Source organism: Tinamus guttatus, unplaced genomic scaffold (genome assembly GCF_059628265.1).
Source record: "Tinamus guttatus ecotype Peru unplaced genomic scaffold, ASM5962826v1 Tinamus_guttatus_pri_ptg000503l, whole genome shotgun sequence".
Taxonomy (NCBI): Eukaryota; Metazoa; Chordata; class Aves; order Tinamiformes; family Tinamidae; genus Tinamus; species Tinamus guttatus.
This window is the reverse complement of record NW_028289037.1, coordinates 3,532,166-3,544,633: the sequence shown is the minus strand read 5'-3', so window position 1 is coordinate 3,544,633 and position 12,468 is coordinate 3,532,166. Positions and strand designations below refer to the sequence as shown.

At 36.7% G+C, this 12,468-nt stretch overlaps 1 protein-coding gene across 1 annotated transcript in view; it reads left to right on the top strand.

Annotated features, from left to right (window-relative positions):
* The window catches only part of THSD7A (thrombospondin type 1 domain containing 7A), a 169,434-nt gene extending 165,182 nt beyond the window's left edge, over positions 1–4,252 (top strand). The window contains exons 27-28 of the mRNA XM_088533515.1: positions 1,807–1,894; positions 3,407–4,252. Of these exons, the coding sequence (XP_088389641.1) occupies positions 1,807–1,894; positions 3,407–3,491 (173 nt within the window). The 3' untranslated portion in view covers positions 3,492–4,252. The remainder of the gene's footprint in view (positions 1–1,806; positions 1,895–3,406) is intronic.
* The last annotated feature ends 8,216 nt before the right edge of the window (positions 4,253–12,468 follow it).

Sequence of the window (12,468 nt, the reverse complement as noted above, 5' to 3'; positions counted from 1 at the left end):
GCTGAGGAAGCACCTTTGTGTAGGAGTGGTAGGACATAGAGGTAAGACATGAGATTAAGGGCTGATTATTTCCATTCCAGGACTGAGTAACCATTGAAAAAATTCTTCTTTACCCTACCATGGTTATTCCATTCCTCAGAGATTCTAAATCTGGCTTACAATAATTCTTTCACCAGCTTAAATAATACTACATTTCTGAAAAGGAAGGTGTTTAAACCAGGTGTCCTCCACGTGTCCTTGCTAAAATAATACCCAGAACAGATGCACTCGAAAGGTCTATTTCCCTGTATATTTTGAAAACTAAGTTATGCAGAGGGAATTCAGAGTACATCAGTTAGGTGCCTGAAGATGGTTGGTATGTGTTAACATAGTTCTCTACTTCGACATAAAACTGATCCAGACACAAAATAATGTCAGTCCTTCTTTCAGGGAGAGAACACTTTAAAAAATAAATAAACTTTAAAAATAAATTAAAAAAGAAAAACAAAACAAATCACACACAAAAAACCCACAAACAAACAAAAAAGTCCCATAACTTTTCCCTGTGTAAATAAGTCGGAGGAAAGACAATAACTTGGTTAGCAGTAATGAAGTCTGAATTGCCCTCATTCAGACATTTGTTAGGTCAAATTGGCTGCTTCTATCCATCTTTAAATGGATCAGTGATTTCAGTGCTAATAGTTTTGTTTCATTAGGTGAGTTGATGTAAGGAAGCTAAAATAATTTTATATTAATTGCCCAAGTTGTCCATGTGACTGTAAGTCTTTGGCTTGTTGAAGGACAGAAAGCCTAAACTTTACTGTGCAGTGTTAGAGAAGGCTGTGGTGAATATGAACAAAATCAGCCCAACTAATCTACATTATTATCACGTTGCGGAAGCATCAGCTGCATTGATAATGCCGCCTTGTTTCTACAGAGCTATTGGGAAGCAGCAAATATCTGGTCAGAAGTGCAAACATTCTTAGCATTAGATTGAAAATAACACGTGGCATATTGTAAGACACTAGAAAATGACTTAATGAAATAGCAGTTTTGTCCCTTTTAAAAGAAATATTCATTTTTTAAAATAAATTTTCATCGACAACCAAGTGTAAAACGGCTATCTAACCTATTGAAAAAGAATATTTTCATTATCAGTTTAGAGCATGAATCAAATAATGTGCATTGGCCTCAGGTTATGAAATGGTGATTTAGGGGTTCAGAACCATACCCTGCAGAAAGTCACATCAGCTGTTCTGCCTTTTTTTCCTGGGATTAGGAAACACATCTAGGATCAAGGCAAATAGGAGAGTGGAATATATACCTCAGACTACAGGGACATTGTGCCAAAAATTAATAATAATAATAATAATAAATAATTAAAAAAAACAAACAGGAAAAAATGAAGAAAAAAGTTATCTAAAAACAGAAGTAAATTGCAGCAACCATGAAAAGAATAGGCAGGTTGAATTCCCGAAGCTGAAACTGAAACACTGGCTGCATTTGGTGGGGAGCTGCGTTCCAGCCGTGCTGCCTCTCTGCTCCCTTGGGATTACGGGGACTTTGGCTGGAGAGCCGGACACGTGCGCAGAGAAAATAAAACCCAAGGAAGAGCAGCTTCTTTCTTGGCAGGGCTTGTCAGGAAAACTGGAGAGTGTGTAAAACGCACATTACTTCACTTCTTTACTAGTATCTACTCCCATTAAGCTGTAATCGTGCTGATGAAGATATTTATTTGGGATTTTAAAAGTATTTCTATACTATTTTAGAACTAATATTTCAACAAGACTAACTCAAGCACTACTGACTAACATTCATTCCTTTTAGATGGGAGGCTGAAGACCTGGGTTTATGGTGTAGCTGCTGGTGCATTTGTTTTACTCATCTTTATTGTTTCTATGATCTATCTAGCCTGGTGAGTTCTTTAATTATTTACAAACAAGCAGTCACACGCAGACTGTAATGCAAGCATTTACATACGCAGCACTAGAAACTGCAGGCAGCCCTCCTAGGAACTGCAGTGTTAAAATTTCCACATCCTGTCACCAAAGCTCAGGGTAGTGGCTGCAAACCTCTTACAGATACGGCCTCTCTTAGTGTATGGATTATTTTTGCTCAGTTTATGTCTGTTAATGACTGCATCCCATGCTAATTTCATTGCAGCTGCATCACCATGTGGAGAGGAAGGGAAAGATTTAGTGGCTAGGCAAGATGGATTTGTTATTTGAAGGGATACAGAGGTACACAAAGAAGAAAAGGCTCAAAGCTTTCTCATGTTTTTCAGAGATGAAATGTTGTTTTGTTGAAAATCATCTTGCTTTAGAAAGCAATAATATTTTTCCAAGAACACATCACTTTTGATTATGTTTTTACTCAAGATTTTGGGTCCAATTTGGAATTTCTGATCCAAATGACAGGGCAGATCATACCTATCCTGAACACAGATCCTTAATCATCAGGCTATACTGCATTAGTAAGCATTTGTGACAAAGAAGATTTTTCTTCTTTTTTTTTCTTTTTGGTAGACTGTCTCAACAATCTCAGTTCTGTCTCAGTAAGGAATTACATCTTTTTTATACGGGAAAGAATCACCCTATCACCCTAACAACACTATAAGTTCTTTAGACTGCAAGGTGAAGCAGCTGTTCAGGGAACAGTTGACAACCTAAGTGATACCTCTGAGAGAAACTGTTTGAAGGAGGGTGAGAATGCATAGGCCTGATTAAAGAAATGTTAATATTATACACTAAAAGGAGACAAGTACTACAAAAGAGCATTTATTCTATCTAAAAGTTAAAAAAAAATGCAAACAGAGTTTTTACTTTCATTTGTTAGTTTTTTCATTTGTTAACAAAACCCAAAACTGTTTTTAATTCATTTGATCACACTGTCTAAAATTAACCTTCGTCATTTTGGCAAGTAGAATGCGACAGGCTAATGGAAAAGATACTACCCAAGATGGAACGTTCACGGGCAGACTCTTGATGTATCAAGAGAGGTTAAGACCTAAGTTACATAAATAAAAAAATAAACTCTTAGTGATTTTAATACACCATATTCCACTGTAGGTTCTGCTTTTTTGCTTGTGTTTGTTGTTGTTGTTGTTTGTTTCTTCAATGAGTGATCTGGCAGGATTAGCCATCTCCTGACAAGGATTTCGTCAAGCCACACCAGTACCAAAACAGCCTGTTTCTCAACAGTTGAGCTTGAATTGGTGTTGCTTTGGGTTGTTAAAGAGAGAATTATAGATCAGAAAGTGAAGTGTTTAGGCAAATAGCTTGAACCCAACCGACAATCAAATGCATTAGTTTAAACAGTAGTTTTTTGGAGGTTTTTTTGTTTGTTTGTTTTTTAACTTAAGAATGAAACCCACACCTTTTATGCTATTTGTCTATCATTCTATTTACAAAATATCTTACTGTTTCAGCAAAAAGCCAAAGAAGCCCCAGAGAAGACAGAACAACCGACTGAAACCATTAACCTTGGCTTATGATGGAGATGCAGATATGTAAAATATAACTTCTCATGATGACAAATGGAATCTAAACTATTGGATCAAAATCAGAAGGTTATCCAAAGCCACAAGAATTTGCTTTGGAGTGGATTAAGTGATTTGACTTTTTTTTTCTTTTTTTTTGTAACTGCACCATAGATAAAGAAGGATGGATTTCATAATGCCTATGGATATTCAAGGTATTTTTGCTTTACTTTAGACCATCGACACTGAGAATTCTGGCAGAACCACTTTAATAGACCCTGCAGTTGGAGATATTTGCAATCTTTCCTCAGTCTTACAAAACTATAAGCACCACTTCTGTCTCCAGGATGCTGTAGCTGCCATAGATTTGAAAGCCCCTGCAACGTTAACTAAGTATAACCAGTACAGCATGAAGAGTTTGTACCAAGCTGTCTATGACTCTTTATATTCAAGCATAAGATATATACTCAGATGAACCATGTGTATTACTCTGTCAGATTATATACATGTTAAAGAGCATTTTAGTGCTTAGAAAAATATTAACTTTTAACTGAGGTTAACCCACTAAGCAAGTTCAACAGTTTGGCAATTGATAACTCATGTTAACCTGCATTTCAGAGGGCAATGACTCACTTGCAAAATTCTGTCCTGTTATCACTCCAAAGTATCAATGCCTCAGCTATACATCGAGAAGGGAGGCATTCTCAGATTCAGTATTTTCTAGAGGTTCCTGTCTGGAAAAATAATACCCATTGTAAATGTTACAATACGTTTCTACTTTCTCTAACTCAAACTGTTGCCTGCATCTTTTTTGCTACATGTAAGGCAAATTTTTGCACTATATTAGTGCAGCATGTTATGCACTTAACTAGTATTGCCATAGAAAACCTGCCTCTGTTCAGAAAGGATGATGATCTATCTATCTTGTGCAAGGAGTGTCAAGGAGACAGGTCTTAATCCCTGAAGAGAGTAGAGTTCAGTCTGGACTGCACTTGGATGGGACCGGCTAACGACACGTACTTCCTGCTCCTCATCACCGCGGCCGTTCGTAGTCTCTATCATGGCAGTAATACAAGTGTCTAGTTTTTTGCCCCGTCTACCTATACAAATATAGATTGTCCTGCTGGTTTCTAATTGTACTTTGAAGGTTGTTTATGACTAGATTTTTTATATTTGTTAACTTTGTTAAAAAAAGAAAAAGAAAAAGTGGTTTCCCTCTAATCTTGAGTGACATATTTAGCTGAGAAGGTATTCTGATTGTTCAGCTGAAAGAAAAGCTTTTGCTATTTTTATTTCGCTAGTAAAAGCATTTTCACTGTTGCTGGCAATGCAAAACTCAGAGCCCTTTTGTCTTTTCTAATTAAGATAATTGCAGAGACTCATTACTTTTAACCATTCTGCTCAATTCTTGAGCATACTGGCAAGTAAAGAATAAGATCAAACCTTCTGCCATTTTAATAGTCATAACTCTAAAAAACAAAAACTCAGTGTTATAGAAGCTCACTGTTAACCTCTCCCATGCTTATGGCTCGTTGCTGTTATGCTTCCCCCGGAAGGTTGTTGTTTCTACAAGCCTGTTACGGATGGGATTCATGGCCTGAGAAGAGTTATTCTCACAAAATGGCTTCTACATGGGAGTGACTGTGCCACTACGAAGCAATACAATTACAAAGCTTGATCAGGCAACCTCTCATTCGTTATGTAAAGTTCAGTATTAGGTCCTCAGGTCTTTTTTATAACCTAAACCATTTCTGCCTATTCCTCACAATATTTGCTCAAGAAGCACCAGTTTTTGCACATTAAAGAAAACTGTAGCTTTTGCAAACTTTGGCCCATGGTAATCAGTGTAATCAATGACATCTACTGCAATCAATGACAAGATTCTCCCTGATATAAGTAGGTTACACAAGTCCTTAAAAATATCTAACCTGGTTCCATGTAAAATAATTCTTAGAATCAATGTGCATTTTGCCCAGTGTTAAGAGAGATTATGGTCCTAATTTAATTTAGCTAATTTATAAAACCAGTTTGGTGTTACAGCATAAAGAAAATGATATTCCACTCACCCGAATGGGAATGACAGGCGAAGGGAAAAATAGTAACCAGCTTTTGTACAGGTTAAAATTTTCACCTTGATTCTGTAATAGCAGGTGAAGTGCCCATGAGCCCGTCCTGCAAAACTGGGGGCTTGAGTCTGGTCTCACTCTGTAAAGAGCCAGAGGAAAAAACAAACCTTCAAAGCTCTTGGTAGGAAACAACAAAAACCTAGTTGGTTCCTCTTTAACCAGACATATAAAAAATAAGGTGGAAAAGCTTAAAGTTTTTAAAAAATATGTATATCACATGGAAATCATGATTTCTGTACTTTAAAAAGTCTGCTTCTGAGTTGTCCAACAGTGTTGGACCAATATCAGTTGAGGGAAGAGGTAAGAAATCATCACTACTTATTATCCTGGCAGGTCTCAGACACTCTTGTCTGGTTCTTGCCCTGAAGATTTTATGCCCTAAAGGTCAGATTTTAGTAACTTGAGGGTTATTAAGGTGTACCATCGCCTTTTTAATCACTGTGTAAAAATGACAAATGAAGAAAGGGATAAAAGTTCAAGAATGTTTGGCCTTTGCAACCCGTGCAAGTATTTGAATAGTAATTACATTGCTTTTTATAGCTCAGTGAATTGTGGAGGTGCACATCCACGTTATAAACGTGCTGCATCTAAAATCTAGAGTGCATTTATTAAACGCAAAGTGCACAGAAATTTGAAGCCAGGATGGCTTCTCTTTTTATCAAGAGAAGATTATTAGACTATAAGGATGATGTAGTATGTAAAACTAAAAGTTGCAAAGGTGATTAAGCCTTTTAGCATTGAAAAAGTAATAAAGAATAGGGTAAGTATCAGTATAGAATAAAAAGTATTTGCTTTAAAAATCAGAGTGCTTCTTCAAATCCAGTGCCTAAAGCAGCCACTACTGTAGATCATTAGTTTGTGAAAGTAACGTTTCCAGTGATCAAATAAATCATGCAGAAAATAGCAAAGTAGGCATTTTCCTGTTGATGTGGTGGTTTGTAATTTCCTTTTTAAATCTGTAGTTTCTAGATGACTGTGTCTGCTTTGAGTCCTGGAGCAACTCTTTTTCTAGGCTTCGGTGCTCCTACACAAGCTTGTTTATATTTGGTATAAAGCACCGATTTTGAAACTCCCTTCCTCCTGCCCAAATGTAAAGTCCATTTTCCAATAGTACAATCTGAAGAGACCAATTTAAAAATTCTGTGTATAAATCACTGTAAAATATACCCTGAGTGAAAAATGGAAATCTGTCTTTTTACCTTTATGTAAATTGTGCTCACCCAAAGTTAAGAGTTTATTTTGCCTAACTTAATTTACTTGAATATTTATTTTGTAGAACAAGGAGGCAGCTGTCTGAGGAATGTTTACTTTTTTTTTGTTAACATTAATTTGTAAATTGTGTAATGCATTTTTATTTTTTAAATTATGTATATTTCTTTTTTTTTAAATGCACAAAATGTTTACGTACAACTACTGCAAATTTGTGTATATTGTCACTAAGCTTTATTCAGTTAATACAGATGACGTGAAAATGTAAGAAGCCTTACATTTTCATATGGGTTATTTTTACATAACTGATGCATTGCTGACAATAAATATAAATACAAAATCATTTCATGTCTCTCTTTTTAACTGATGTAGAATAATACTCTAGTTAGAGTAACAAAACCCAGGTCCCTAGAGTGTGATCACCTTTTAAATATTCTCTTTTTGTGAAGGATATCAGCAAGCTTACTCTTTTGAAAAATTGGTAATTCTATAGGAAAAATGTGTATTGGCAACTGTCAAAGCCCATTCCTGGACAATTCTGGTTGGCATAAAAGTTTACAATGAATATTTACCCAATGTATAAATAATTCAATAAATAAATTGCAATACAGATTCTCTCTTAATTGCCATCTTTAGGCAACACAAACCATTTGTTGAGAATAATGGGTGGATCTTGGTTTCACTAAAAGACAGGTATCGACTTCCATGAAGCTGAAGCTGTTCCTCTACACCAAAGCACATCATAGAGTAAAATCTGCCTTTCACCCCCTCAAATATGCAAATATGCCCCCAAAAATGTCATTTAAATTCTAGCTGAATATCCAAATAGACCCTAATTTCTTCTAAACTCAAAATTTTGTGCTTAGCTAGGGAAATAAGTGGCTCCACATTTTTCTCAAAACAACATCTCTCTCTATGGAGGGAGTTGAATCCGGCTGGAATCAACCGGACAAGAGCCAGAACAATCTCATCTAGTGTCAAAGGCCGCCTGGACTTTCCCAGAAGCTTGAACCTCCATAGATTCCTTCCAATCTAAATTTTATCTAGGATTTTAATTATTTATAGATATTCTGGCATTGTCTTCTGAGCTAACAATTCAGTAAAACGCTTTCTTTGTAATGTATTGAGCTTGGAACCACTGGATGGATGTGGGGTTGCTAGTTAAAATATTCCGGTTCTTATGGCAATTCTTGGCAGCTTCCAAAAGTCCATGTTTATCTCACTCCTGCTTTCTGACCCAGTTGTCTTTTGAAGTCAGACATGTGTCATATTGCTGCCATCTTGAGATTGCCTGGGGGCAGATCATTCATATCCTTGACAAAGAAACTAAGGGCTAGCGATGATTCATTCAGTTTTTGTTGATAACTGCTTGAAATGACCTATCACAAAAATCATGTGGCTAGCCAAAATTATCCCATTCAGATAACTTTTTATCTAAGAAATGAGCATAATTATTACATGGTATACATTTCTGTCCCTCCAGGCACTGAGTTTACTTTGGAAAGTAAGAGCAAAAGTTTGACCGCAAGTGCTCTTACATTCACAACTAAAGACACTCAAGGCAATCCCTTGATGTATGTTCTGGTCTGAGCATCACTCTCTGTCGGATTCACTAGTGCGGCGCTGCTTAGAAGTGATGTCAAAGAGTGGCTCACACTTATCCCTTCATCGTCTTGGTTGATGGTTGCTGGGATTCCAGTGTGGAGCCCGACTGCCATCATGTAGCCTCTTTGCTGCTTCTTTCAGCTGTCTTGCCATTTGCTGAGAAGTGGGGAATAGTTTCTGTTTAGCAGTTGTACTGTGCTTTTCATAGTCCTCATCTCAGTAGTAAATATTAATCATTCTATAATCATAGGTGCTTTGAAAAAACAACATAATCTCACAGGTTTTAAATTAATCATCTAAGCCATGAAGACCCATTCAGTTTTTGACACACTAATGATTACAATCAAAATCTAAGAGAACAGATGGTAAATAGTGATGTGAAGTTTGGATAAAGAGGGAAAAAAATAAGTGTAAATTTTGTCTTCCCTTAACAATAACTAAAAAAATGAAATGCCTACCTGTAAACATCAAAATGTGGCTCAGCCTCATCTATGAATTCTTAACCAGCACTGTTCCTTGAGACGCATGTATGTAAACAGAAATATAATTTGAATCCATGGCCAAAATGTAGTTAACTGTTTTGGGAATGCATATTCACCATTTGTTGGCTCTCCAATATTGGCAGGTAATGTTTAAAGCTCTGCGTCAGAAAGTCCCAAAGAAGTCCTCAAAACTGAGCCTAAACTGATTTCCCCTGCCTGAACTTACAGAAAGAATATCAAATCTGTGACAGAAAAACAAAGTAAGGGTGACACGTACCATATTGTATCTTGTTTTCATACCCTGGACCCGATTCTCTTTACCAACTTTCTTCCTGTGCTTCCTGTGCATCTGAGTACTTCAAGCAGATGGCAGGTTTCATCCTTAGCTGGAACTTCTTTTCTGATTTGCACTGATTGCTCTCATAGCCTTAATTCTATTTTGATGTGCCTACTCACTCCTAAGTATGTTTAGACAACAGTAGTTACCAAATGACAACTTACTTACAGCTATTTCAAGACTTGCTGTCAAATGGAAAAACATGCATACCTAAAATGCCATTTAGAGCCTGGAATCACCTCACTGAACCAAAAGTGTGGATGTATATGTGGAAACCTTCGAGACAGCTAGTTCTAAATACTTCAGGGCCAATCACATCATTCTATTGCTGTTGCTTTAAACTTTACTGTTCCCTTTTTATACTTGATTTGTGTTAATTTGTAAATTCAAAGTAAGGCTGTCTCTTCTATGTGTACAATTTTACCAGAATGAAGAACTCCCCCTTTGGTAACCTGGCTGCAATATGTTAATAAACAACTTCAAATACTCAGTATCTATTATTCTTCCAATAACTCTGTGAGGAGAGCTTGATGGACTGGCTTAGAAAGGTTATCTCTTAGCAAAGTCCTTAAGAGGTCCACCAAAGAGGTCAGACAAAACTTCTGTCTCCCTGAGAGTCCCATGGCAACAGGAGATGCGGTTGCATTTCTTATTCCTGCAAATTACCCTAAACACACACAGGTGGTCTGTTCTTTGGTTACTACAGCAGATATAGTATCTGTTCTTTGGTTCTATAAACTATAACTTAAAAACAGGGTATTGATATTACACAAAAAGAAAGAACTTGTGAATGTTTAGTTTGGTTTTAACCAGCATAGTAGAAATAACTCTTTAGGCAAAGTTAATGCTTCATAGTGTACTTTCTGTTTTATGGAAAAGTGCATTAATAGCTTTTACTTTTGGGTTTTCCGTATCATCCTTTTAACAAAACTTTAACACTGACCTGGTCACTCAAAAGAGATTTTTTTTGCTGCACCAACCTCCCATTTTTCTGGTCTCAGTAGTGCACTATTCCAGAACAGTTGTCTCCAACATTTTTGAAAGATGTCAAGATCCCTTAAAAAGTGTGTGACTGTAACATATTGCACTGCTCTTGGCACATTGCTCGGTTCTTGATGAGGAGCTGAAAGCCTCTGCAGTCCAGTGGGATGAGTTGCTCTGAGTTATGGCATCAAAGCTCTCCTGCAATGCGCAATGTGTCAGCTACTTAAGCAATGACTTCGCAGCAGCCGGGGAGCCAAATGCGTGGCTGCCTATAGCAGACCATTGCAAATGCCTAGGAAAGGGTTGCTCTTCTCAAGAATGTCATCTCCCATATCCAAGACTACAGGGAGAAGCAAGTATTTCCACTCAAGATTCTCAGTGAGAAAATAACTCACACTATTAACCTAACTTCATCCCTTTTCTTGGGGAATAAAAAGACTAAAACACTCCTGAATGACTTCTAGGTTAATCCAAGAAACTGGAAAAAAAAATTACCACCACAATTTTAGGTGCTATTTTAACTCCTTTTTCACTACTGTCTATCACTCTCCAAGAATGGAGGATTCTGCAGCTCCGTTTGGTGAGTGAAAACTGGTACCACAAGGTTTCACTCAGAAGAGGAAAGAAAAAAAATAATTAGCTAGCAGTTTTGTGACTGCCTGATGTTGAGTGTAATGAACTGCAGCAAAAGCTTTCTGCAACATTAGAAACAGCAGCTGGAGCTAAACCCTACACTTCTGCCTTAAATGGCCTCCACTTACTAGCTGATGAGCAAAACATTAGGAGCAGTCATTTGTTCAGTTTTATAGAAACATAAAATTAAGCTTTGCCAGAACAAGCAAGGTAATTGCCAGTGTCAAACTGGCTCTCCGGCCTTATGCCAGGTATAGTGATGAAGCAGTCAAAAGACCAATCTCCAAAATTTCGGAAGGGCAAAACGCTATTTATGTTACAGATTACCATACGCCACCTCTGTTATTGCAGTCTCTCTGAAATTAGATGATCCTGAAGGTGATTGATAGGATTTCCATCGGGCACTGTGGATTAATGATGACTGCAGTAAATTGTATTTCCCCAGAATACTTTATGGCCTCTATCAGAAAGCCTGACCTAAAGATTGCCTTTAACATTTTATAATGTATAAATAATACTATAGAGATACTAGTATTTTAGAAAATTATAGCTATTGGATAATAAGGAGATTAGATAAATAATAGCATTTAATGTTATTTTATTTACATAGTATAATGCTTTTAAGTCTTCATTAATATATACATATTAAGTTACGCATATAGAAACAAAACATTACTGCAGCATTCCGCAAAGCTTTTCCAGCAGAATCACTGGACAATTGAATAAAAGCAGATTGTATTAAAAAGGCAAAATGCTTAAAAAAAAAAATCCTCAAAATCACTGCATGGAATTTTCCACCTCATTATTCTCAACACTTCTTAAAAACAAAAAATCTTCCACCCCATTCTGAGCATTGATTATAATATGGACTTTTGCATCAAACAAAACAGATTTCCATTAACTTGACAGAAGTGGTGTTAAAAATATACAAGAATTTATCATATACTCTAACAAGCTACTCCTACTTTAGATAACACATGACTCAACATATTAATCTGATAGCAATAATACTTCAGCTTTTTGACAATCACTGCAGGCTACTGTGTTTCTTTATCTCAAAATTCCTCGAGATGTGGATGACAAAAACTTTGGCTCAGACAATAGTTTGATCCCACAGTCTTTTACCACGTGGATTGTAAGAGTTAAGGACAAGGGATGGGATTCATTTGTTGCACTCATTCATTCACTGCATCCACCACTCCTGAAGTCTTTGGGCGACATCCTAAAACGGCAAATAGAAGGCTCCCACATACAACAGGATAGTGTCTTAAATAATATTAAGATGACAGCTGAGAAAAGGGAATTTGGCTGAAGAGTGACCTTTCTCAATATCAGCATTGGATTTGGAGTTTGCAACTTCTTGGTGGCATCTGGGAGCATACTGCCATAGCACTCCCTTGGAAATCAGCGTAGCTCAAGATGACTTCTTATTTGAAAAAATTTACATCTTAAAATCCAGTCATAAATTATATAGCAAGTAGTAAGCTCCTATACTTTTTATACCTGCAGGACATGCTAGAAACTGGTTGGACCATAAAGAAAACAAAACAAAATGAAATATGCATTAAGAATGCTGGAGGCCAAGTTTAATGAACTATCATGCTGAAAAGAGTAGCTTGTGCAGAATACAGTGAC